General features: G+C 45.3%; 3 protein-coding genes across 3 annotated transcripts in view; 2 read left to right on the top strand and 1 right to left on the bottom strand.

Annotated features, from left to right (window-relative positions):
* The first annotated feature begins 15 nt into the window (after nt 1-15).
* On the top strand, nt 16-2,403 carry LOC124851862 (nuclear pore complex protein Nup205-like). Its single transcript, XM_047339751.1, has 6 exons — nt 16-174; nt 1,025-1,167; nt 1,337-1,508; nt 1,645-1,789; nt 1,943-2,102; nt 2,243-2,403. Exons 1-6 carry the CDS (start codon nt 147-149, stop codon nt 2,396-2,398), a joined length of 804 nt encoding a protein of 267 aa, XP_047195707.1. The 5' UTR covers nt 16-146; the 3' UTR covers nt 2,399-2,403.
* On the top strand, nt 2,399-13,333 carry nup205 (nucleoporin 205). The gene is made up of 37 exons (XM_035156141.2): nt 2,399-2,409; nt 2,566-2,730; nt 2,822-2,997; nt 3,148-3,264; nt 3,418-3,555; nt 3,656-3,806; nt 3,986-4,191; nt 4,371-4,553; nt 4,699-4,749; nt 5,044-5,253; nt 5,378-5,615; nt 5,710-5,899; nt 6,079-6,199; nt 6,366-6,447; nt 6,586-6,750; nt 6,840-6,964; nt 7,060-7,174; nt 7,479-7,628; nt 7,724-7,798; nt 7,939-8,096; nt 8,216-8,296; nt 8,426-8,617; nt 8,731-8,932; nt 9,052-9,150; nt 9,251-9,399; nt 9,667-9,858; nt 10,007-10,128; nt 10,432-10,564; nt 10,731-10,857; nt 10,992-11,065; nt 11,158-11,286; nt 11,413-11,539; nt 11,753-11,925; nt 12,050-12,179; nt 12,340-12,468; nt 12,600-12,676; nt 12,782-13,333. Exons 2-37 carry the CDS (start codon nt 2,631-2,633, stop codon nt 12,932-12,934), a joined length of 5,040 nt encoding a protein of 1,679 aa, XP_035012032.2. The 5' UTR covers nt 2,399-2,409; nt 2,566-2,630; the 3' UTR covers nt 12,935-13,333.
* An 870-nt stretch (nt 13,334-14,203) lies between these two features.
* Nucleotides 14,204-24,292, bottom strand: part of LOC118109219 (FYVE, RhoGEF and PH domain-containing protein 4) — a 43,824-nt gene continuing 33,735 nt past the window's right edge. Inside the window, 14 exon segments of the mRNA XM_035156142.2 lie at nt 14,204-16,362; nt 16,453-16,593; nt 16,876-17,013; nt 17,171-17,296; nt 17,381-17,461; nt 17,556-17,586; nt 17,881-18,053; nt 18,389-18,535; nt 18,627-18,685; nt 18,771-18,909; nt 19,028-19,184; nt 19,338-19,480; nt 19,658-19,747; nt 21,740-22,139. Coding sequence (XP_035012033.2) covers nt 16,093-16,362; nt 16,453-16,593; nt 16,876-17,013; nt 17,171-17,296; nt 17,381-17,461; nt 17,556-17,586; nt 17,881-18,053; nt 18,389-18,535; nt 18,627-18,685; nt 18,771-18,909; nt 19,028-19,184; nt 19,338-19,480; nt 19,658-19,747; nt 21,740-22,139 — 2,095 coding nt within the window. The 3' untranslated portion in view covers nt 14,204-16,092.

The raw sequence follows: 24,292 nt of genomic DNA, 5'->3' as shown, positions 1-24,292 counted from the left end.
GATTAATCATCTAACGCACACATAGAGTTACAATTTTAAATTTTATTCCAAAAAACTTGCACCTGAGTGTTGGTAGAGAATTTATTATTTTTAAATTTGACACTGGCACAGGCCCGGAAGCTTCTCTCCAGTTCTCCGGGTGAATCATGGCGGCGCAGATGGCGGTAAATTCGGGTATGTACAACAATTAATTCATTTATTAACTCCAGTGTGTTGAGTAGCTGCTGTTTCGTGTCGTTTCGTAGATAAACTCGTACACGTTTGTGTGTCTGCGCCATTTGTCGAATGCTTTGACCACATGTTGACGGAACCCTCAAGTTCCGGCTCTCGGGCTGCTAAGCTAACTTAGCCTAGCCTGGAAGTAAACGTTTAGTTAGCTAGCTTTGAATCAATAAGCAGCAGGAAGGAGGACGTGTTTACTCTTCTTCGTTTTCACCGTAGAGCGGAAGTCAAACTAGATGTGACCTCTCTGCCATATTGTCCCCAAACCAGTTCACATGTCAACAAAACTGAAAGCAACTGATGTTTGGCTTCACTTCCTTCACATGTCACTGTGCATGTGGGTTTGTTTTGTTGTGCCACTCCTGTAATAGTACGAGCTTCCTGCTTGTTAACCTGTATTTAAAAGCAACAGTCACTGAGGACAATGGTTCATATGAATGTACCAGAGTTACAGGGAGGGTTTAATTAGTTTGTGCAGGCTAATACAAGCTTCATCACCATGAAGTGCCAGACTTACAATGTCATTTATGCTCATTATTTCCATGCTCAATAAAAATCCAATGAACTGAATGAAACACTTGAATTCGACGATTAAGAGGTGTGTCCCAATACTTTTGTCCATATAGTGTATCTCAGGTTATACAAGATCATAAGTCATGTTATGTATCATGTATACTCAAAATCCTAAAAGCAATGAAAACCAACGTTTGTGAGAGACTAGCACGACAGCACATATATATGTTAGTTCTGTGCAATTGTGATGGGACAACACACCAATGAAGTCACCCTTTATCCCAACCAGGAGCCAGTCTGTGGGGGCCGATGAAGGAGCTTTGGGAGACGGTGGACGGGGCCGTGTTGAGGAGACAGCCAGAGAGTGTCCACATTCTGGACCTGCAGCTGAAGAAACACAAAACGCACTTTCTGTCACTTTTTAAGAATCCGGTGAGATGCTGTGCAAACTTTAAAATTTCACATGTTAATGTTTTTAATAGTTTTTTTTCTTGTGTTACAAACATAGACATTACTTTGGTGCAGACAGGCTGATTTTTAGTATAAAGTGTCTCCTCTGTCACTGTGATATCAATAACCTCTGTCCTCTCTCCATTTATAGCCAAAAAGTGCCGAACAGAGAGAGAAGGTGCGTAAAGCCAGCACAGAGGGCATCGCCATCCAGGGTCAACAGGGGTCTCGACTCCTCCCTGAGCAGCTTCTGACAGAAGCCTTCATCCTCAGTGACTTATTTGATATTGGAGAATTGGCAGCTTTGGAGCTTCTGTTGGCAGGTAAAGTGGACACTTCAAATGAGAACATTTACATACATAAATGTTTTTAAATGAAGTTATGTTGTAAATTTGCTGACTGTATGACATATTAGCATTTCACAAAAGTGATTCAGTGTTTACATTTGTCTTTCTCCAGGTGAGCAGCAACAACCTCATTTTCCAGGTTTGACACGAGGACTTGTAGGTGTGTTGCTCTACTGGGATGGAAAGCTGTGTGTGGCTAACTCTCTGCGGACACTCATCCAGTCACGCCACGGCAAGACCTTCACCCTGGATCTGAGGTAATAATGTTATGGCAGTCTATTCAAGATATGACGGGTGGTTTTAAAGGTCCACAGGATGAGCATACTATAGTTCTGTGGTTGAATGATCTTTTTCTCTGTTACTCATGTTAATTGTTGTTGACCTATATTGTTGTCTGTGTTGTGCCTCAGTGGGGAGCTGGTGGCCTTGACGACACGTTTTACAGATGAACTAATGAGCCAGGGTCTGACCAAACGCATCCTGACCCTGGTTTCTGAGATCAGTGTGACGCGTGAATTTGAACGGCTGCAGAAGGAGCGCGGCCTGGGCAACGAAAAACACAGGAAGGAGGTGGGAGCAAATCTCTTGTGTTAATTTAAAACAAATCTTCTCATTGTATTTACTTTGAACATACTCGGCTGAAAGTAAATATACTAAAGTAATGTACCGAGAGAAATATGGACCTCATTAACTCCCTCTGTTGTTTCTAGGTTTCTGACCTCATTAATGAATGCAGACAGGCACTGGCTGACAGCCTGTTTTCATGGACCTGCCAATCACCCTTGAGTAAAGATGACACTCTGGCTCTCATTGGCCACCTGGAGACAGCGACAGCTCAGGCCGACGGCTCATTGGACCATGACTGAAGATAGAGAAGGTGGGGTCATGTTTAATACATATAGCCTAGAGTTTTTAACTTGGAAGTCACTAGTTATATCCACTAAAATGCATGTACTTGCAGTTGCATAACGTTGCTGTTAGTTTCAGTGTTTTGCTTTTACAGCTATTGAAGGCCCGTCTTTGTGTCTTTCAGATCTGCTCCAGGCTCTGCCACTGCTGACAGAGAGGCAGTATGTAGCTGCAGTGCACAGTCGTCTGATGGATGGCCAGCCGTGGAAGCTTCCAGGCCTGCAGGCTGTGTGTCGTCTGGCCTGGGCTCTGTCCCTGAGGGTCCTCTCCCAGCTACCACAGGGATCTGGTAAGCCCTCTATTTCTGCTTCGCTTGCAGGAATAATAGTTCACAAAGATAACAGCCATTTAAATCTTGTGTGTTTGTGTGTGTTGTGCAGCCCTGGTTGAGTTCACTGAGGCTGATGAGACTCTGACTGACCAGGCTCTACTGGGAGATGTCTTCCTGTTTATGAGGGAGGGCATGCTGGGATGTGAGAGTTTCGCACAGGAAGAGTTTTACATCCGCCGCCTCCATTCACTCATCACAGACTTCCTGGCACTCATGCCCATGAAGGTGAGAGATGCCAAAGATATTTTTGGATATCTTTTTATACTGTCAACTTTTCCAGAATTGGAAATTACACTGATTCATTATTAGTTTATGTGTTATTTTGTATCCTGATTTTATATATATATATATATATATATTTTTTTGTCTTTGCAGGTGAAGCAGCTTCGTAACCGTGCCGATGAGGACGCCCGCCTGGTGCACATGTCGCTACAGATGGACAGCGAGCTTCCGTCGTCGATGCGCAAGGACTTGGACCACCTCATGTTCCTTGTCAGTCTTTTTCTCATACGCATGCATATGTACACTTCAGCTAACCTTTTACATTTCGGTTACATGTAAACAGTAGAAAAAGTGTGTAAGAAAAAATGCTGCAGTGTGTGGCTTTAAGTATGTCTCAGTTTGGTTTCTGTTTCGTCTTTTCAGATCGGGGAGTTTTACAATAAAGACTCCTTTGGGCTGGAGCTGGGTCTGGAGTTCTGGTCTCCCACAGAGTCTCTCCAACACACCTCATTGCAGGGATCTTACCTGGGAATGGCCCTTCAAAGGCCTCCACATAAACAGGTGAGGGCCATATTTTCTGATCCCAGGTTGGATGTAGTGAAAGGTATAGAAAAATGCAATCAGTCAAGTTTCTTTTCTAATTACTCGTGATTTCACACAGGTGGTTCTGTCCAAGTTTGTCCGTCAGATGGGAGACCTTCTGCCCTCCACCCTTTATATCTCCTATCTGCGTATGCTTAAAGGCCTCGCCAATGGTCCTCAGTGTGCACACTACTGCTTCAGCCTACTGAAAACTAACGGAGCCACACACAGTGAGAGCCCATTGTTTCTATAACATGAAAAACATTGTGAATTTATTCTCAGAGATTGAAGAATGTACATATTCTCGTACTATACTGTTTGTCCCTTTGGCAAGCACTAATTAATCTTATGGTTTTATTCAAAGCATATTCAAATGAATGCAAACTAACTTCATGCACACGTTATGCAGGTGACAACATTCAAGGAGTTTCTGGCAGCCCAGTGTCTTGGGAACATTTCTTTCACTCCCTCATGCTCTACCATGAGAACCTGCGGCGAGACCTTCCAAATCCAGATGCTTCACAGTACCGCCACCCGCCACTGAGGGGCATCACCCAACGGGAGCTGGAAGGACTCACTTCATTTTTGGAGTTACTCACCACCATCATTACATGGGTATGTTACAACATTCACCACAAGGATGGGCAGTTTTTGTTTTGTGCTAATATCACATGAATTAGAAAACAACATTAATATCAAGATCAATTTATATGTTCACCTTACGTCTGGGAAAACTGTTTAAATGTTTATCTAACTGTATTGGGGTTGTGTGTGTGTGTTTTTGATTTTCCTAGAGTGAAAATGCCCGCCTGGCGTTGTGTGAACATCCTCAGTGGACTCCAGTTGTGGTGATGCTGGGGTTGCTGCAGTGCAGCGTTCCACCCGTCCTGAAGGCCGAGGTCCTGAACTGCCTCGCCGCCTTCGGGAAGTCACCGGAGATCGCCGCTTCCCTCTGGCAGTCACTGGAGTACACACAGGTCAATGTTTAAAAAACTTCCCTTTTTATATTCTGGTCATTCTTGTACTGTTGTGACCTTGTTTTTTTTAATTTTCCAGCTTGTGTTGTTTCATAAGTTTTGTGTCAGATCTTCTAAAGTGTTGTAACTTGTTTTTCCACCACAGATCCTCCAGACTGTTCGAGCCCCAGGACAGAGGCAGGCGGCTGGCATTGAGGTGAGCTAATGTCAAACTGGATTTGTCCTACTGTAAGAAACTGTCTCATCTTTCCCTGTCAGATTCAAGCAAATGAGAAGATTCATTGGTTGTTTATTAAGAGTCCAATTAATCTAACAAGACAACTCTTAACTAAAGCCCAAATAGAAATGAGTGAAATTAGCACTTTGCAAGATTCTGTTGGCAATCATAGATAAACATTATGAAAGATTTATGTTTTATGTAATGAATAATATAAACTTATCTTTCATCTTGTAAAAAAATTTGGGTTGATTTGTTGTTCTTGTCTCTTAGGTGGAGCTGAATGAGATCGAGTCGAGCTGCGAGGAGTACCCTCTGACACAAGCCTTCTGTCATCTGATCAGCACACTAGTCGAGAGCAGCCTTCCTGTTAATTTGGGCGCCGGGCTACGTGTCCCAGGCTTCCAGCCCTACCTGAACTTTTTGCGAGACTCCGTGTTCCTCCCCTTCCCCACCAGAGCATATCGTCGTGCAGCTGAGAAGGTAGAGTTCTCCTCCTGTGTCTTCACGAGGTTTAGACGTGTAGCTGCAAACATGCATATATTTTCAATTTCCCTACTCTTGCATTTGTTCATTTATCTTGCTTTTTTGCTCTGCCATGTCTCAGTGGGAGGTGGCCGACTCTGTTCTGGAGGTGTTCCATAAGCTGCTGCAGGACTACGAGCCCCAGCCATCAGACTTTGTCCAGGAGATGGTGGAGCTGCAGGGTGAGCAGCTCCCAGCCCACAAGCCCCCCGGCCACAGCATCATGTTCCATCTGCTCAACGACTCACCCACACTGGCACTCTGCCTCAGCCTGCTGGAGGAGGGTGTACGCCAGCTGGACACTTATGCACCTTTCCCTGGTGAGAGAACATATACTGCTGCTGTTGGAGAAAGGGAGAGGTAGTGTGTATGTGTTTGTTCTGAAGTCACGCTCCATTACTGCCCCCCCTACAGGTAAAAAACACCTGGAGTCAGCGGTTCTGCACTGCCTGTGCTTGCTGGACCTGGCTCTGCAGAAGGAGGTGGTGTTTATGGATCTCCTCAGGGAGAGCCAGTCCTCCCTGCTGGTTTCCCCCATGGAGCAGCTCCTCCAGGGTGTCAGTCCTCAAACCCGACGGGCCGATCACATTGTCAGTATTGCCAGGTAAGGTAATCCAGGTCATAGTGCAAACTGGGGCATTGATTTTTGCTGAGCCAGTTCTGTCCTTCCTTTTGAAATCTCAAACCCCACTAGGAGTCATTGTTGGTAATTTTGGAAAGAATATACTTTTGGAAAGTCTGAATGCGTACAACTAAGTGGGGAACGTTGTTTGTCCCCTGCAGGTTCCTGTACCACAGCAGCTCCAACCCAGAGGCTGCGTTCCAAAGTGCCAAGATCCTGCGTCGTATCGCCAGCTACCCCAACATCCAGAATAGGCTGGTGGGAGATTTTACACATGACCAGGTATAAGCAAATCTCAAGGTTAACACTACTTTTCTTACAAAAGAATTGGATATTTCACAAAGTAAGCTTTGGAAAAGGTGATATTTTGGCATCAGTTACCTTCATTATTGTGAAGTTGTTGGAACTTCTGATGTTAACTCCAGAACCCTGTTCTTCTGTCCTTCAGACAGTGAGTGAAAAACTGATGGCAGGTTTTGTGGAGTGTCTGGACAGTGAAGAAGCAGAAGAGGGAACAGAGAATGGAGATGGTGAGAGAGAGAGAGAAGTTTGTTATCTATTCTTTGTTGTCTGTAAAATTCTTCACAAGCTCAAAAAATGCTGTTCACAATGTGAAGTCGAAACCTGTGTTTTAGAAGAATCATGCTCAAACTCAGCTCTGTCTCTAGACTCAGACCAACAAAATAAGATGGCAAGAATCCGACATGAAACCCAGATCCATATTCTGAACCTACTCATCAACTCCTTGGAGCTCAAGACACCCAACCTGGCTCTTTACCTGTTGGGCTACGAAGTCAAGAAGCCTGTGTCCTCCACCAACCTCCAGGACCCAGGTCAGACCTCAATCTCCGCCACTGAAATGTTGATTTTGGTAGCTGTATTTGCAATAGATGTTAACGTCACAATGCTTGCTGTGCTGCAGGTGTGTTGGGATGTCCACGGAGCTGCCTGCACGCCATCCTGAGTCTGCTGCAGAGAGGAACTGAGAAGAGATCAGGACCTGTGATCACATCGCAGGCCCCGCACCTGGCCGAGCTCTGCTACCAGGTACTCTTCAACCATTTTCGTCCAGTAGCTTTGATATATTTATGGGCAGTCAGATTCCTTATTTGTCTTTTTCTGCCATTGTCTTCCTCTCTTAGGTGATCTACCAGCTGTGTGCCTGCCCTGACACATCGGGACCCACCATGCGCTATTTGAGGACCAGCCAGGACTTCCTGTTCTCTCACCTGCAGCACATGCCCTTCATCCTCCCCAGTGAGTACAGGATCCCTGCTGATCTGCCCGGTCCTGAAATATGTAGCAACAAAAACATCATCAAGGATGTGAGAAAGGGATGGCATGAAACACGAGGGGCAGGAAATGGGAAAAAAGGAAATGAGAACAATTAATTGAAATCAGTGATGATGATGAATGTGAGGAAAAATAAAGAAAGCCAGGAAACGGCAGCAACAATGAACTCTTAATATGTCAGAGCTTTTTCTATCACTGATAAAAAGTGTTAAAAATACAGTTACAATAATTGTGCTGTCTTTTTCCCTCTGCTCTCTCCGCTCCTCAGGTAACCAGATCGCTGCCCTTTCCCAGATGTCTTGGCTCATGAAAACAGCTGCGATCGAGCTGAGAGTGACCTCACTGAACCGCCAGCGTTCACACACGCAACGGCTCGTCAGCCTCCTGCTGGACGACCAGCCACACACTCAGCACACAGGTGTGTAGTGTGTTTTCTCAAATGATGCTTGGATTTCAAAAATAATTTAATGGGGGGGGTTAAGGTTCCAAATGTAAACTTACTTTTCTTTTCAGCTGATGGAGAGTTCGGGATGGAGGAAGAGACCAGATCAGTCAGCGGCTTCCTCCATTTTGACACAGTTTCTAAAGGTTTGTGACATTTCAGTGAACAGATAAAATATTTAATAGCTGTAATATATTTAGCATTGACTCCGCTGATGTTTGTCTGGTTTCTCAACTAGATTGTTTTCGACTTTAACTCTCATCTTGTCCTTGTTCGATGTCATCAGTGCGCAGGAAGTTGCTGAGTGTGCTGGACGCCATCGATTTCAGTCAGGACATGCCCGAGCTCCTGCAGCTGGACTTCTTTGAGCGCACTCAGATAGAGCAGGTGATCTCCAACTGTGAGCACGTCAACGAGCAGGGACACACTGTGTGCAACGTTAAGGTGAGTTTCCCATTTTAACGTGATTTTCTCTTTCCCTATTGAGTTGTTTTCAAATATTTTTGTGGATTTTCTTTCTCTGAGTCAGACACATTTATTATATAATGTACTTTTCCTCACAGTTGCTTCACAGAGTTCTGGTTGCTGAGGTGAATGCCCTACAGGGAATGGCAGCCATCGGACAGAGGCCCCTGTTACTGGAGGTGAGTAAAAATGACTTCCATTGTCCAACATAATGTTGTTACAACAACATGTCCAGCCTGTAATGTTCTGTTGGAGTTAAAATGTTTTTCCTATTCTTATTTCTGTCCCCGGTTGTTTGTATCTTCCAGGAGGTGAATTCCATCCTGCAGCAGGTGGTGGAACGTAACCGCGTCCGTCGAAGTCTCAGTGCAAAGCGCCATGCGCTGCGCTCCTGGAGGAGCCTGGTGGAGGTGCTGCTGACCGCCTGCCCTGCTGATCTCATACCTGCTGATGACCGACAGCTCATTATCAGAGACCTGCTGCTGGACCTGCATGATAAGGTCAGTGAGGACATTTGTCACATGGAGGCTGATCATGTCCAGGAGGATGTTTAACTCTTCTCAAATCCAAAGATTGTTATAACTAAATGAAAATGTTGTTTTACGTTGTCCAGGTGTTATCTGAGGACGCAGCAGGAGAACTGATGCCCATTGTTGCCGGGGCAGTCTTCACTCTGACTGCCCACCTCAGCCAATCGGTGCTGTCTGAGCAGCAGCAGGGGGAGGGATTAGAAGCATCCTCAGGCTTCGCCTCCATCGCTAACTCCGCCCTGCATCTGGTCCTCCGCAAGCTGCTGGACTTCATCCTCTGTACTGGTCAGTGATGACCTATGACCTTCTCTCACTCATAAACCCACATTTCTCATATTGAATGTGTTGTGGGGATAATTCTTGGTCAGATGAGACTTAATGATTTTGGTCTTTTACACTTTAAGGAGGTGGATACCAGCGTCTGCGGGCTCACCTGTATGGCTCTCTGTTGTACTACCTGCAAATCGCCCAGAAACCTGAGGAGCCCGACACTCTACAGACAGGTACACTGTGATTTCACATTTGATATGTGCAGTTATTTTCTGTCAGAAAAGGTTTGCATTCAAGTTTCTATCATCAAATCTCTCTCCGTCCCTCCATCAGCTGGGAAGGCGATGTGGGAACGACTCACGGCCCCCGAAGACGGTTTCACCAAACTCCAGAGAGAGAACCTCGCTATCATCGAGAGTTATGGCAAATCCCTCATGGAGGTTGTGTGCAGGGACGCCTGTGACGGCCATGAAATCAGCCGGGTAAGAGCCAAATGTTTTCTTTAACAATATGACTTGTGTGCTCATTTTGCCAGATTCAGCCTGATAGTGACCTGATGTTGTTACATGTGAACGTCTACTGATACTGAATTCTGATTTAAATATGCTTTTGAATCATTAAAGATGCATCAATGCTCTAATACTTAATGTATTTTGTTAATTTTAGGCTATCACTGTGATTCAAAACATCTTTTCTTTGTAAACAACGTGCCTCTTTTGACTTCCTCGTCTCCTCTCCCTGTCCTTCAGATGCTGGCCCTGGCCGTGCTGGACCGGATCCTGTCAATAGATCGACAGAATCAGTGGCTGGTTTACGTCTGCAACAGTGGCTACCTGCGGTCGCTAGTGGAGAGCCTGAGACGAGATGATGCCGCCCTGCAGACCCTGCTCACACCTCAGCCCCCACTCCTCAAACCACTCTACATCTATGAGAGCAAGATGGTGAGGAGACGTTGACAGCTGCAATACTATTAAAGAGACATGCTTTGTTTTGCGCTGGGTGTAATAAAGTCAGACTCAAAAAGCCCCATGTAGACTCTATGTGTAAACACAGGATTATGACGATATCATCTCATTTGTGTGTTTTCAGGCTCTGATGACTCGTGTGGCGAAGACAGGCCAGGGAGCGGTGGAGTTGCTGCGCTGTGGACTAGTGGTGCAGCTGATGGAGTGTCAGGTGTTTGACATGGTACCTGACAGTGATGCACACAGGTACGGGTCTAGAGAGGAAAGAATAAACTGCATTTTTAACGTTGGGAGAAAATATCTGTATTCCTCCTACTTGAATTACCTTAAATAGATTTATGAACTTTGTGCTGTGATGATAACTCCTCACCACAACTAAAAGCTTCTCGGCTGCAGGCAGAAATGTCCGGCAGTGTAGTAATTGTCGTAGTCAGCAACTTGTCCCTACAGAAGGATTTCAAATACCCTTTATCTTTTTTTATTCCATATTGTTTATACATCTGTTCTGAGTATTCCTCATGTTTGCGTATGTTCCCTTGTGGTCTCCAGGGGGATGAGGGACCCGTCAGGCTTCCTCCCCAGTCCTATGGATCGTTACAGGCAGATTCTCTTACCCACCTTGAGACTCTTCCAGGTCATCCTGACCTCTACCACCGTGAATCACCAGCAGGGGGCAGCACAGGTAAGCACAGAAGATTGTTTTATTTCAAAATTGGCAAGCGATAATGATTTAGGTATTTTTCTGTGATCTGCTGGTATCATGTGTATCTTGGACAACAAGAAGTCTCATAAACGTTGCAATCTAACTGTCCAAATACCAAATTTTTTATGTGTGTCTGTTTGTGCAGGTTCTCCAGTGGCTCATAGTCCACGCAGACACCATTCAGTCCTTGTTACGCTGTCATGAGCTCAGCATGGGATCTTTGCAGGAGCTCTCTTTGCTCACGGGCATCATCAGTAAAACAGCTCTGCCAGGTACAAAGAAAACAAAGCACATGAAACTGAAAGTGTTCTTATATTTTCTAATTTCCATTCTGCAAACTACATTTTCACACACATCAGTGATTCAGTGAATGATGATGTTGATCATGAACGGCTTGTTCTCTCAGGTGCCCTGGAGTCGGGTGGGGAGGTCAACAGTGCAGCTCTTATGGAGTTCCAGGGTCACATAAACAGATTCCAGGTGAGGCCCGTTTTTCCCTTTAACTCCATATACTATGTTTTTTGGCAGCTTAGCACAGTTAGTCACATTGTCACACGTTTGATCTTTTCCAGCGTCTGTGTCTGTCTCTGCTCGGCTACCTGGTGGGGAGCGAGCGGGAGAGGTTGCTGAAGCAGGCTGAGATCGCTGTGCCGAGAGAGTCCGCAGAACGACGAGAGGAGATGGAGGTGGCCATGCAACAGGTTTGACAAAAAGTGTTTGATAAATACAGTAAACTACACATATGACACTGATATAATGTGTGTGGAGTCTTCTTCCTCAACTCTGCTGTGTCAGTGACCCTGAGAGGTGGTGTCCTCTGTCCCCAGGTGTGTGCCAACATCATGGAGTACTGCCAGACGCTGCTGCTGCAGAGCTCCACCCAGGCTCAGTTCAGCATCTGCCTGTTCAGCCCGTCGGGCAGCGAGCCAGCTGGCAGGGACGGAGGACGCACAGGTCAGTGATGTTCTGCCCATAGGAAAGCAGAGGAACAGGAAATTAACTCATGACGCTTTACACTGTGTAACCAAGCTACTGTTGTTGATACATTCAGTGTCAGACCTCCTGTTTGTGAAATGTCTAAAAGCTGTTACACCAGTTTAGAAACCTGGAGGTTCACCGAAAAGTTTAGCAAGTATGAGACTCAAATCCTTTATTTATTTTTTTTAGATCTTTCATCCACTCTGCCGTCGATGGCTTACTCCCGAGCTCCCAGTCTGGGTCTGGTCCTTTACCTGCTGAAGAACAGTGCTGCCGATTTCTTCAGGTTCCACCAGAGCCACAGACAGAGCCTGAGCAAACTGCAGAGTCTGGATCAGCTGCCTCCCGAGGAGCTCAAGGAGGTAATGATCCCTCTGTCTCACAGTCACCACACTGGTGCACGCATGAGCAAACTGTTTATGTAAAAGTTCAAGTAAACAAATGAATGAATAAAAACTGAGTTCTAAGCACAGTCCTCTTCTGTAGTTGTGCCAGGGTCTGGTGTCAGGACCCGGAGGTGTGGAGAAAATCTCATCAGTCCAGAGGAGCTTGTTGGCCAAGAGACGACTGGTCCAGCTCGTCAACAACAGAGCCAAGCTGCTGGCCCTGTGCTCCTGTATCCTTTGGCCCCTGGCACAGTAAAGGGGGGGGGGGGTTTCTGACAGTGTCCATCACTGGCGGTTGTATGGTTGTATTTTTTCAGGAAGCTGGAGTAGCACCAAGTAGAAATGTCCCATCACCAGTTGTTTTGCCTTGACCCCTCCCTCTTTCCTCAGACGTTATAGAGACGTGTTTGTTTGTGTTGTGGCGCCACCTGGAGTACTACCTGTTGCACTGTACCCCCACTGACCCCAAGGACTCCCTGATGCCTGGAGCCAGTTTGTACAGATCGCGCCTCACAGATGGTGAGAAGATGTTTTACAGATATATTCACATATGAGCTTAAGACTTCAGAAGCATTTTCGAAACTCTCCTGGCTGTGAAAAATACACAATTGTGCTTGATTGTTTATGTATTTTAATTTTATTTTCTCTAGACTCATTTGGCGGGTTGCAGCCAAGTGGAAGCCGCGCACTCAGTCTGTCCCGAGTCAGCCAGCAAGACCTTGATCTGGTAAGAAATGGATGTGTACATTCTATAGTTGGGATCTAAGCTCGAACAATTGTATCTCTTCACACGTGTTTACTGCATCTCTCAATTCCTGTTTGTCTCCCGCAGCTGAAGAGCGACATGGTTGCAGGTTTCGGAGAAGCTCTGCAGAGGAAGCTGCTGGAGGTGGAGGGCTTGTACAGCCAGGTCCGCTCCCGATATACCTTCATCCAGGCCCTGGTTCGCCGGATCCGGGGTCTGCTCCGACAGCCCAAGAGCTGAGACACACACACAAACACAGAGACTGGCCAAGACTTCAATTTCCCCCTGATTCAATGAAAACCTCTGCCAAGCATAGAAGACGAGCAACTCCAGGAAAAACCCCAAGGACTGAGACTTTTTTCAATCAATACGCTTTTTCTTGCAACATCCTTTTTACCGACCTGTCCCAGCTCCTCTCTGGAGTATTATGGGATGTCACTACCATCACAACACGTGCTACATTCTGTGTGATCAATCTTAAGTATGTTTGACTAACGTTGTGCAAGAGGTGAGAAATCTAACTTGCAGAACAAATTTAATATGGAAGTTTTACTCGTTAAAGGAAGTATTTGATATGGTTTTGTTTGATTTGATCTTTTTTTTCTTTTGTGAAAATAAACATTTTCTATGTCTGTTAAATTCGTGTCTTGTTCACACCAACCAAACAGCAAACCTCCTAAATTAAACCAGTAAACAAGCAGAGGTTTTAGGTTCTAATGTTAAACTGGAGTCAGTGTCTCCTGATGTGTAGTTGTGAGTTTACACGTTTATGAAAAGAAAACTACTTCCTGGTTCAATTCCCTGTTTCACAGCCACATTCTCACTCTGCTGGAACTTCTCAGTTTGTCAGACGAGCTTTAGGTGAATACAAATTTTATTGTATTTGTCACTTACATCTTTTGTACAGGGTTTCTGTGGGGTCCTAAAACTTTAAATAAAAAGATCTGAAATTTAGTTCCTAGGGTCACTACGAGAAAATCTTTTATGTAGCTTTTCGTAGTTGTTTCTTAATGATCCAGATATTAACACGTAATAAAACAAATAAGACCAACGTGACCGTGATAACTGATCATCTACAAGTAAACTGGTCTTGTCAGTGAGAAAGACTTGATTCCTACTGTCTCTAGTTTGAGGGATAAGGTGGCGTTTCAAGTTATTCTCTACTCACCTACTTCACCTTATATTTACTTACGGGGAAGCGTAAGTAAATCTGTGACTCTGATTTTCCTTGAGACTTAAATCTTACTCATCATGATCTCCCAAAGTCTTACATTAAACTGGTTGAAACCTCACCCTGTCATAGTATCGACCATTCCTGACAAACAGCAACTACTACAACGACTTCACCCATTTTTAGAATCATGACTCACTATGAAAATCCTCATCAGGAGAGAAGCAAAATGAGGAAACAAGACAAGATGCTTCTTTGTGAAAGTAGCATCACAAAGTGACTCACACTGAAGTTACTCATAAAGTCAAATCACGTTACAAACGAGCTTGGCGCACATGTTATATTTCATTATGCTGTTTTATTTCTTTGAAGGGACACTTTATAGGACTGTAAAGTGCGTAGATTCTCAATCCTTTGGGGGGGAGGAGAAGAAGGGACATGAAATCAGGATATACATTCAGATCCAACAGATGGGGATGTTTTGTGCTCTTGGTTTTTCCTTTTTTTGAATACTGAGGAGGAGGAGGAGTTCAGGGGGCCGAGCAACAGCATCGAGTACAAGAGGATGTCGTGAATGAAGAGAAGCTCACTGTGGAGAATATAGGCACATTTTCCCCCTTTAGTCCTTCCAGCGCTGCGACTGGTCGTTGTCCCGCTGAAGGACCGAGGTGATGCGTTTGTAGAGTTAGTGGAAATACATCTGCTCATAGAAAAAAACAAAACATCTGCCTACTTCTTCTTCTTCTTCTTCTTCGTGGACAGCGAGGGAACAAATGTTGTGCTACTATCAACAGATCATGCTCGTCATTCTCTATAAATTACTTTTTTAAATAATAATTACAGCATTAAAAGTACATTTACATTTCTCCCGCGACAGCTTGTTCACTGTCTGAGATTGTGCTGCATTCGCATGTGAAGAGAATCTCTCTCCACATGAACTGAGGTCTGCTGCTGTGGAGCTGGACGACGGTTTGAGGTTTATCATCCATCACTTTCTATGATATATTAAAACCACCACTGTGATATTTTAATACAAACTGCACTGTTCAGGCTGTGGGGGGAGCAGCCGATGATGAAACACAATTAATTAATTAAGATTTGTCTATTTACGCCATTGTCTTTAATATTGAAACTATTATTTTAAAGGGACATTCCAGCCCAAGCTGTAAAAACTGTTTTAACATCTAAAACTTTAATGCAGATACAGGAATTTCTTGTCACTTTCTGTAACACAAGATTCTACAATGGACGTTATTTCAGGCACATTAAGACGACTGGTATCTATATTTAGTTTGAGCAATTTAGTGCAGCTTGATTGAACGGCCCAGGCTCAGCCATAAGGATGAAGTAGACCACGCTTCATTAGGGAACAGGATACAGTACTTCTAAGTATATTTAAAAGCAAGCACTTCCTGTCTTTTACTGAAGTAGAAAAGTTGATGTGGTACTTTTGCTTGAGTATATTCAAAAATCTATTTATTCCTATTCTTATCTATCCATCTATATATATTCAAAACTGGGTTAATTTGCAAATTCGTAGAATGGGTGCGTCCAGCTTCAGAGCAGACAGACACATCAGCTCATCCAGAGTTTGATTAGACTGAGTGAAGAGAGAAATTATCTTTTATCTCCAGCACACGGTCATGTTCTCACTTTTTAAACCATCGTCTTTAGCAAAGAAAAAGCGGCAGAATACTGAGAAATGATTAATATCATACTTAGATGGTTTTCTGATTTCTGTACATTAAAAACACACGTGTTCCTTTTCAAAAAACGAAAAAACAAAACATTTATACTATACATGTACACAGCTGAGTCACAGCACCAGCAGACATAGTTTGAACCGTCTTTCAGCTTTGATTCACGTCCTGTCGTCCTCTGGCTCAGGAGGATTTGGCCGAGGTCCCTGAAGACTGTAGAGTTTAAGCTGTTCTTACTTAACAGTGCGAGTCTTAGGGACTTCCAAGAAACTCCGCTGCTCTAGTGTTGATTGTACCAGAGATCCTTTAGTTATCCAGCACAGCTCTGAATCAAAGTTTGGGAGAAAATCCAGGAGGAAACTGGGGAAACAGGAGAGCTACGAGGAAAGGCAGCTTATCCAGCACTGATTTCTTTTTGTCCACTTAATCTTTAGAAGTCAGATTCCAAGACGCCGTGGAGACGCACCCCCGCTCATCCCGTCTTTCTCGAGCAATACAACAGCAGAAGTTCGACAGAGGAAAGGCCTCTATGAGCTGTCGGTCGCCGCCTCCTGGGTGCTGTGGTCCTCAGTCACGTTTGCATTGGTGCCGTTGGTGGGGGGGCACTCTGGCACCTCTCCCGTCACCGCCACCCGGATGACTTTCAGCCAGCGCTGCTTGAGCTCCTCGGTTTCAGCAGAGAAGTTGTGGACGGACTTGGACTGGGAGAGGCGGAAGCTGGCCGGCGTGTCTGTGGGCCGGACGCTGTCGTCCACGGAGTAACCCAGGAGGGGGATTGTGCACTGGGCCTTCACGTCCTGGGGGGGAGAGAAGACCGTTATCCATATGATTGATTTCAAATTAATAATCTTTTTGTGGGGGGGGAACTTTTGATCGTGGTGTTTTACCTGTGGAGCGCCGTAGAGGTAGAGCACCAGACATTCCTTCTCAGGGATCACGCACCAAACCTTCTGCCAGGGTTTGTTCTTCTCGCAGTACTGCAGGAAGCCACACATGATGCTGCTGCCGGAGAACTGAGCTGCCTCGATCTGCACAGGAGGACGACACAACATGAGATTAAACTCGATGATAGATGTATCTGTATCCAAACATGTTTTCACCCCTGTCAGTAGGTTAGTTTGTATGATTGTCGGCAGGATTACACAAAAACTAGTGAATGGATTTGGACAAAACTCAGTGGAAGGATCAGACAAGGGCCAAGAAAGAAAACAATTTAAAGCAGAACACCTTCGTTAACATTCACACAGATTTCCCAGGGAATAATTCATGGGTCTTGATCTAAATTCTAGTTGTCAATGCATCCTCTTTACCTCCAGTATTCCCTTCTTCTTCCCCTCAGCTACTGTCTCTCCTTTCAGGATGGAGAAACAGTCCTTGCAGACTTTGTTCGTCTTGTTGTTGTCGTATTCGAGCTGCACCTTGTTGTCTGAACATTTCCAGCACACCACCTGGAGGAGACGGGAAGACGAGATCGGTCAGTCTCCCAGGTGATGAAGAGACGTCACACTGATCCACATGAGAGCTTCTGGGTTTACAGTTGTACTCGTGAGGTTTTTGCTCCACTGCAGCTCTCTGTTCATGCATTATGCAAAAAATGTTACTTACATATCCGCAGGCTCTGCAGTGGTGTCTCCGCCGCGTCAGAGCGTTGAAAGGCTCTTTACACATCATGCACATCGTCACTTCATTGTCGCGGATCCATCGAGGGGCACGCTTCCCCAGCTCCGCTTTCTGAATTAAAATAAAGACAGAGGTCAATGCGACGGCTCGGAGAAGTTCAACTTTGAGCGAACAGTTCTGTGACGTGACACTGACCGACACGTCCTCCACATCTTTCAATGCGTTCTTGAAGGACTCGTTCTTTTGCTGGAAGATCTCAATGGTCTTCCTGAAAGCCTGGAGGATAAAAAATCAGCATTGAAATCATTCTGAACAACCTTTTGAAGTAAGAAAATCATGTAAAAAACCATCGTGATTGTATCGTATGTACCTTGATCCAGTCGGCCTTGTCTTGTTCGGAGCTGAGAAGGAAAAACAAAAGACAGAATAAGCGACAAAAAACAATAAATTGTTATAATTACACCAACATGGCAATTAGCTGAGGTCAAAGAGCTTATTTAGATTTACAAGATTTAAAAATGAACCCTGGGTTTGGTCATTATACTGTACGAGGTACAAATTACATACAATTACATTCTTCAGTGTGGGGGGGGATGATATGTTTTGCACCTTTTAACGTTGTTTGCATAAAATATTCTACAATTACAAAAAAAGGTTTATTTTTAGTGTCAATCCTCTTTGAGCGTGTTGCTCACCTGGCCTGTAGCTCCAGCAACCTCTCCTTCCCCGACACCTGGAAGGTATGCGGGTAGTCCTCGTTGGTCGTTTCCAGGACCTTCATGCCGTCCACGCCGATTCGCGTCCTCACCGTGTACTTGGGTCCTCCCAGGCTGAACTTGGGCACGCAGTACAACAGCATGTTGTTGAACTGGCAGGAGAGAAGAGGAAGAAACATTAGAGCAGGAGTAAAGATCAGCGTTCTTCTAGTTTGGGTTTCTGGCCCTAAACTCTGCAGGAAAACTGAAACTACACAGGTGGGAGACATTCAGCCTGAAGCTAATAAGAAACAGGGAAAACATAATCATCTTGTAATCGTAGTAATAGAGATTTGCTAATGTGCCCCTGATGTATTCATACACAGACATGTTCCTGGCATGAAATGTTTCAATTGACTCGTGCAGGCGGAGTCTCGTCTCAGCATATTTCCCTGCAGGGCCCTTAATTAGACGTGAGAATGCTCTTGTGCTCGGCTCGTTCTCTCACCAGGTAGAGGTATCTCTCCATGGCGGATGTGTTCCTGGCGGCCAGCTTCAGGATGTGGCCCTCTTTGATGAACTCGTTGGACGGGTGAACGATGTCCTCCTCCTCTCCCAGCAACTCGTAAATCTCCAACAGTTTCTTCAGATTATCCTGAACAACGGATGGGACATTTTTTGTTTGTTTGTTAGTAACAGTCTGTCTTATAACCGTAAGGAAAAAGGTTCCAAACATCTGAACTTACAGATTTCCGTATGGCGCTGTTGGAGTGAGTCGCTGCTGTGGAGATGATTTCTAACGATTCTGAAAAAAGAAAAGGACGCGTTACCTAAATATGGCCTCAGAGAAATAAGAACGTCCCCCTGCAGTGAGATGATGAGACACTTACTTTCTGCATCTCGTCTGTCCGGGTCTTCCTCAGGCAGCTTCTTCAGATAGTCTTTAAGCAGCATCTCATATCGAGGGACTCGCTGCACGGGCTCCAGCATGTGATGCTGCAGCGTCAGGCTGCCACAGGCCTCGTGAGTCTGTCCAAAAATAACCAGTAAAACAAATTTTACTTCACTTAACACATTTGCAGCATGTTTGCATGTATGAAATATGCTTATCAGAAACTTTTCCAGACTGGATCCAGGTCCACGGTACCTGTATCTCCTGGATGGTGGACTTGAACTGAGGAGAGCGGTCGGACCATTGCTTCAGCAGCTCCATGGCCTTCTCGAAATTCTTCACGTACTCGGCGTACATCTTGAGGAAGGGTGTGAGTTTCTGCAGGATGTCCCCGATGCGAGGTTTCGACGCCCTGCAGGGGGAGGGAGGGACAGAGGTAAATCACTTATTGACATTAACAATCTATTGGATTATTAATCTTAAAACTAGTGAGTTATTGGATAAAAAAGTGTTGTGCTTTATACAGAACATTCATCATCATCCGTATCATTTGTCGGACTCTCACCATTCTCCCATGCGTTTCTCCAGGTCTGGGAGCAGAAACTGGCTGTGGAAGGTGTGGATGGAGGAGATGTTGGAGAAGATGTTCTTCACCACGTCCACCGGGAACGTTCCCTTGTTGGCCTCCTCCATTAGCTTAGTACAGAACTGTTGAGGAGTCACACACAACACGGAGCTGATGAGCAACAAGTGGTTGAGAAGATGCATTTTTGCCGTAAAAGGGAAATGAAAACGGGAAAACTTGCTTTGTCGGTTTTTACATCACAGTTTCTCTGATGTGTAAATACGCTTTAGAGAAGTGAGGTGCAGATTTCACTGTGTTACCTGGTCCAGCAGGTTCAGTCTGGCTACATAGGCCTTCTCTGTCTGCAGCAGCTCGCTGGCGATCTTAAACAGCTTCTGTTCGTTCGTCTCCTGAAAATAACAAGAGCGGGTTTAAAATGAGTTTTTGAACAACATTGAATTATTAATGAAGCTGCGAATGAGCTCGTGGACGTGATCTGATTCTGTCAGCGTTCTCAACCTTTTCCGAGGCATGACCGACCAGTACGATCCGACTGGAGCTCACAAAGTTTCTCTGTGACACATGAAGCCAATTTAACAAATGAAAGTCTTTTTTTTTTGTGTAGTTTTGCCCACGCACTAACTCGTGTACACACAACTTTTACTCTCACAAGCATTCGCAATGAAACCCACATTTTGCAGAAGTTTGGGATAAACTGTGTCGAGCTCGTGATTTCACTTCAGCTCAGTTTGGCAAACAACAGCATGTAACGTCTGTGTGTGTGTGTGTGTGTGTGTGTGTGTGTGTGTGTGTGTGTGTGTGTGTGTGTGTGTGTTATTAAAACTGTGGTGTGGCGAGGAGGGCCCTCAGAACAGGAAGTGAAGAGGGGAAATGACACCAAATTTAAATAAAGAAACAATAAAGTCTGAGACAGAGTTTGTGTGAGAGGCCAACCAGTACAGAAGTACTCAAAATAATTCCACCAGCTCGCTGACATGAAGTGTGACGTCTTTCTCGCCCGCCAGGAAAGTTAACACCACGATGTCCATGGAGGAATATTTCACACTATGCAACCCACCAAGGCAGTGGGGTAGAGATGTGAGTGTCCCGAGAGCAATTAGCTTTAGGTTTCTACATAATTCATCTGTCAGTACAGCCACGATTCTCTAATGAGTGTTTGACAGATGAGTTCTTGTTTTGTATTTTCAGGCATATTATATTTCAGGAGAAGAAAAAAGCAAATCATTATGTTTTTAGACAGTTGAACATAGAGTATAGTGGTTTACGTTGTAGTTTTATCTTAAAGGTGCAGCCACACGCTACTTTTCAGATTGATATTTTACATGTTTTTATAAAAAAGGACGAGATAAGCTTTAAAAACACAACACATTGATATTAAAGCTCAAAACCTCTTCGTAGGCTTGAAACCTAGAAACTTACCACTTCCTCAAAAGACACTTTGCATGCTTCATTTTTTTGTCTTTTTTGAATTTGACCAGATTCTAAGTAGCTTTGTCAAATTTATGAGAAAACGGTTTCTTATTGTCACATCTAGCAGATATGAAACTACATTTGCATGCATCTGGAGGCATGATTTTATCTCTGTGTGTTCATCTACTGTCTGCAGTGAGCTGAAACTTATCATAAAGTCATCTAAATCATTTTCATTCATTGCTTGAGGCCAAAAATTAGAATCAGGACGTCCACAGTTGGAGAAAGACTCAGATAAAAACCTCTGATCTGACTGATTGGAAGGGTTAAAGAAGTGTTTTAGAACCAGTCGAGATAAAGAGGAACCAGATCAAGATAAATACAAACTGTACAAATAACTTTGATGGGAAATTCAATCACGGGAACAAAGACACTCAGAAGTAATCCGGACTGGAATCGTCACATGACTCAATTGGCTGCTAGATTAGATTTACTGAGGGAACATGCGACGGCTCCAAAGTAAAACAACACCAGTGAAAACATGACGACGGTTATTCTAGCCGCTGCTCTTCCTCTCTCTCTGGAGACGGTTGTTTCCAGCGCTGAGAAAGACAGATTGATCCCAACCTGAGATATTTATAATCTGCAGATAACAGCAGCCACCACAGGGAGTGGGGGGGGGGGGCAGTGAAACGCAAAGTCAGCTGCTCAAACGTTTGGCATCTGAAAATAACCCCACACACACATACACACACAGCAGTGAGGAATGACCATACACACTTTGTAACTCAATCTTTACAATGTCCGAGTGACCCAGAACTGAAGCAGATCAGAAGACTTTAATTACTCTGAAAGTCCAGAGTATAAATACATGTTTGTTTGTCCGAGGCTGCGCCGTCAGAGCAGCGAGACGGAACGAGGCTCTAAATACTTCACACAAACAAGATAAATCCGCTGATTCATCACTGTACCTTTTGGTCTGTGCTCGCTTCTTCAGTCCTGTGCTCGCTGTCTGTCGCGGCCCCACTGTCCTTCTCCTCCTCAGCTTCTCCATCAGTCCTCCCTGTCTGTGGAGGTGAAGGATCCTCATCCTGCTCTGCTCCCCCGTCCCCCATATCTCCATTGACCAGCCCAGCGGTTTCTATCATCACACTTCCGTTCTCTTGCTCCTTCTTATCCTCCTTCACCGGCTCCATCTGCGCTACCACCCCGTTGGCAGCCGGCTTGTGGTCATCCTTGAGCGCGGGGGTGTGGTTCTCCTGGTTCCTGTCGCTCTCCGTCTGCTTCGGGCTGGGCCGGTGGGCCGGGCTGCCGTTGGTCGACTTGCTGACAGCTTTGAGCGGCGAGGTGTCTCTCTTGTGCTCTGTGTTGCTGCAGGACCGGAGGCAAAAAAGGCAAAAGGGGGAAGTGGGTTAGCACATCAGCAGAAAAGAGAGAGTTTAACTAAAGGCCTGAACCGAAGACAAAAGGAGAGAAACACAAGATTACAGGAGGAGGTTGAGGAGCTGCTCTGCCCGGGCACGTTGATCTGGGAGTGTGGGACACGAGGGCGAGCAGAGAGCTTTTGCATGTGAGTGTGAGGGTTAAAAATAAAATGGTGGAGATGCACAAACTTCCTTCTGTCTTGTGAGGCTGCGGAGAGGCTGCTGTAACGCAAATGAAGTGTGTGTGGTGTGTGTGTGTGTGTGTGTATGTGTGCAGAGGAGGAGGAATGGAGGTACAGTGAGAAGGAGGAGGAGGAGGAGGAGGAGTACGACACAGCTCCCAAGAGTGTGATTGATGCTGTCCTACTTACACACAACCACACGCACACACACACACACACACACACACACACACACACACACACACACACACACACACACACACACACACACACACACACACACACACACACACACACACACACGCACACACACACACACAGACACACACACAGAGAGAACCTGCTTTATACATTTAGCTGTAACATCACTTTCACTCTTTGCTTGAACATGAATGAAACGTTAACAGCAGTCTGCAGGAGACGATTTGAAATATAGCACAGGAATGGAAACCACACACACACACACGTACACACAGACGTACACACACGTACACCATTCAGCTGCTCCTGCTTCCTCTCCCGGCAGTCAGTCCAGCTGTTTCCCCATAAATGACCCTCCAGACTTCCACTGTTACAGCTACTGTAGCTCAGCTCAGTTGTGCTGATCCTCTGAGTTTAAAAAAACGGTGATAAATCATCAGATCTGAGCAGAAACCTCCAGCACTGAGAACATCCCCAGTTTTCGGCAGAAAATTAACAAAAGACGCTGCATCTCTATCCAAAATGCTAAAAATAAATATATATATATATATTCAGGCTTCAGGGGACATTCACTGTTGCGCTGAGTGCGACTGTCTGGTCGAAACAGGAAGTCTGTATAAATAGAGGAACAACAACAGGCTGGTGAAACACTTCTGGGCTGACGGCCACTTGACGTGTTTAAAATGTGAAAAAAAGGATAATCTCCATTTGTCTGAGGTACACTGCATGTACCGTGATTAGCTGGAGGAGGATTGTTAATACAACACACACACACACACATACACACACCACACACACACACACACACACACACACACACACACACACACACACACACACACACACTCTCTCTCTCTACAGTTCCTCTAAAGCCTTCCAGTGCACGTCCAGTGTTTTCTAAACAGGCTGAACGAATCACAAGCTTCAACAACAGCTTCAGTTGCCATGTGGCTGTCGAGGCACCTTCGAGGCAGCCAACTACCATGTGAACCAGATTAGTATATTAGTGGGCTAATTCTGTTCTCGGAAGCTGCGGGTCTTTTCTCACTTTTCTCCCACTAGAGGGCTAATCCCCACAGCCCTGCCGGAGTGTGAACGGGACAGATTCACCACATCGCTCTTATTAACCTTGTTTCACTGTTGAAAATGCGACGACAGGTGCAGAGGACGCCCGGGAATGGGAATTAGATTTTGTAATCCTGCGTTCAGAGCTCAGAGACGGAGGTGAGTGAGTCTACAGAGTGAAGGGAGACTGAGTAGTGGGCTGCTACTGCCGGATATTCCTGGGCTCCACTGTATGAGGGGGACAAGGGCACCATTGTTGTGCCTCTCATCGCCATCAACAGGCCACACTCACGTTTCCTGGGGCTGCAGCTCCAATCCAAACTTAACAGAACAAGACGTAAGACACACCAAAAAAAAGGGGGGAAACCTTGTAGAAAAGTCTATTATCCTGGATCTGGACCTTAAAGGAAAGTTTAAATCTCCCTCTAACTGTAAAGGATCCACATAAAAGCAGAGACCTTTAAGTTTCTCAGAAAGCTCCTACCTCCTCCACCTGGGCTTCATCCCGCGACGCAGAGTCCTGTCCCACCACTGAATGAGGAGCCGCGTTTCCCCTCGTCGGTACAAATCTCCTTTCATCCCCTTGGCTAACGCTTGGCTTGTGAAGGAACAGGCTAATCTCCGCTCGCTCCGTCTGCGGCTCTCGTCTGAG

The sequence above is a fragment of the Hippoglossus stenolepis genome, chromosome 5 (assembly GCF_022539355.2).
Source record: "Hippoglossus stenolepis isolate QCI-W04-F060 chromosome 5, HSTE1.2, whole genome shotgun sequence".
NCBI classification, from domain to species: Eukaryota; Metazoa; Chordata; class Actinopteri; order Pleuronectiformes; family Pleuronectidae; genus Hippoglossus; species Hippoglossus stenolepis.
Note: the sequence above shows the minus strand (reverse complement) of the source record. Positions and strands in the feature narration are given on the sequence as shown.

Excerpts from the sequence above, each read along its gene's own strand:
- LOC124851862 (XM_047339751.1), top strand. The coding sequence starts at position 147 with ATGGCGGCGCAGATGGCGGTAAATTCGG. Across the intron at positions 175-1,024 it reads GCAGATGGCGGTAAATTCGG|GAGCCAGTCTGTGGGGGCCG; the intron begins GTATGTACAACA and ends TATCCCAACCAG. Across the intron at positions 2,103-2,242 it reads ACGAAAAACACAGGAAGGAG|GTTTCTGACCTCATTAATGA; the intron begins GTGGGAGCAAAT and ends TGTTGTTTCTAG.
- nup205 (XM_035156141.2), top strand. The coding sequence starts at position 2,631 with ATGGATGGCCAGCCGTGGAAGCTTCCAGGCCTGCAGGCTGTGTGTCGT. Across the intron at positions 9,151-9,250 it reads GCCCGACACTCTACAGACAG|CTGGGAAGGCGATGTGGGAA; the intron begins GTACACTGTGAT and ends TCCCTCCATCAG. Across the intron at positions 10,129-10,431 it reads CCTGACAGTGATGCACACAG|GGGGATGAGGGACCCGTCAG; the intron begins GTACGGGTCTAG and ends TGTGGTCTCCAG.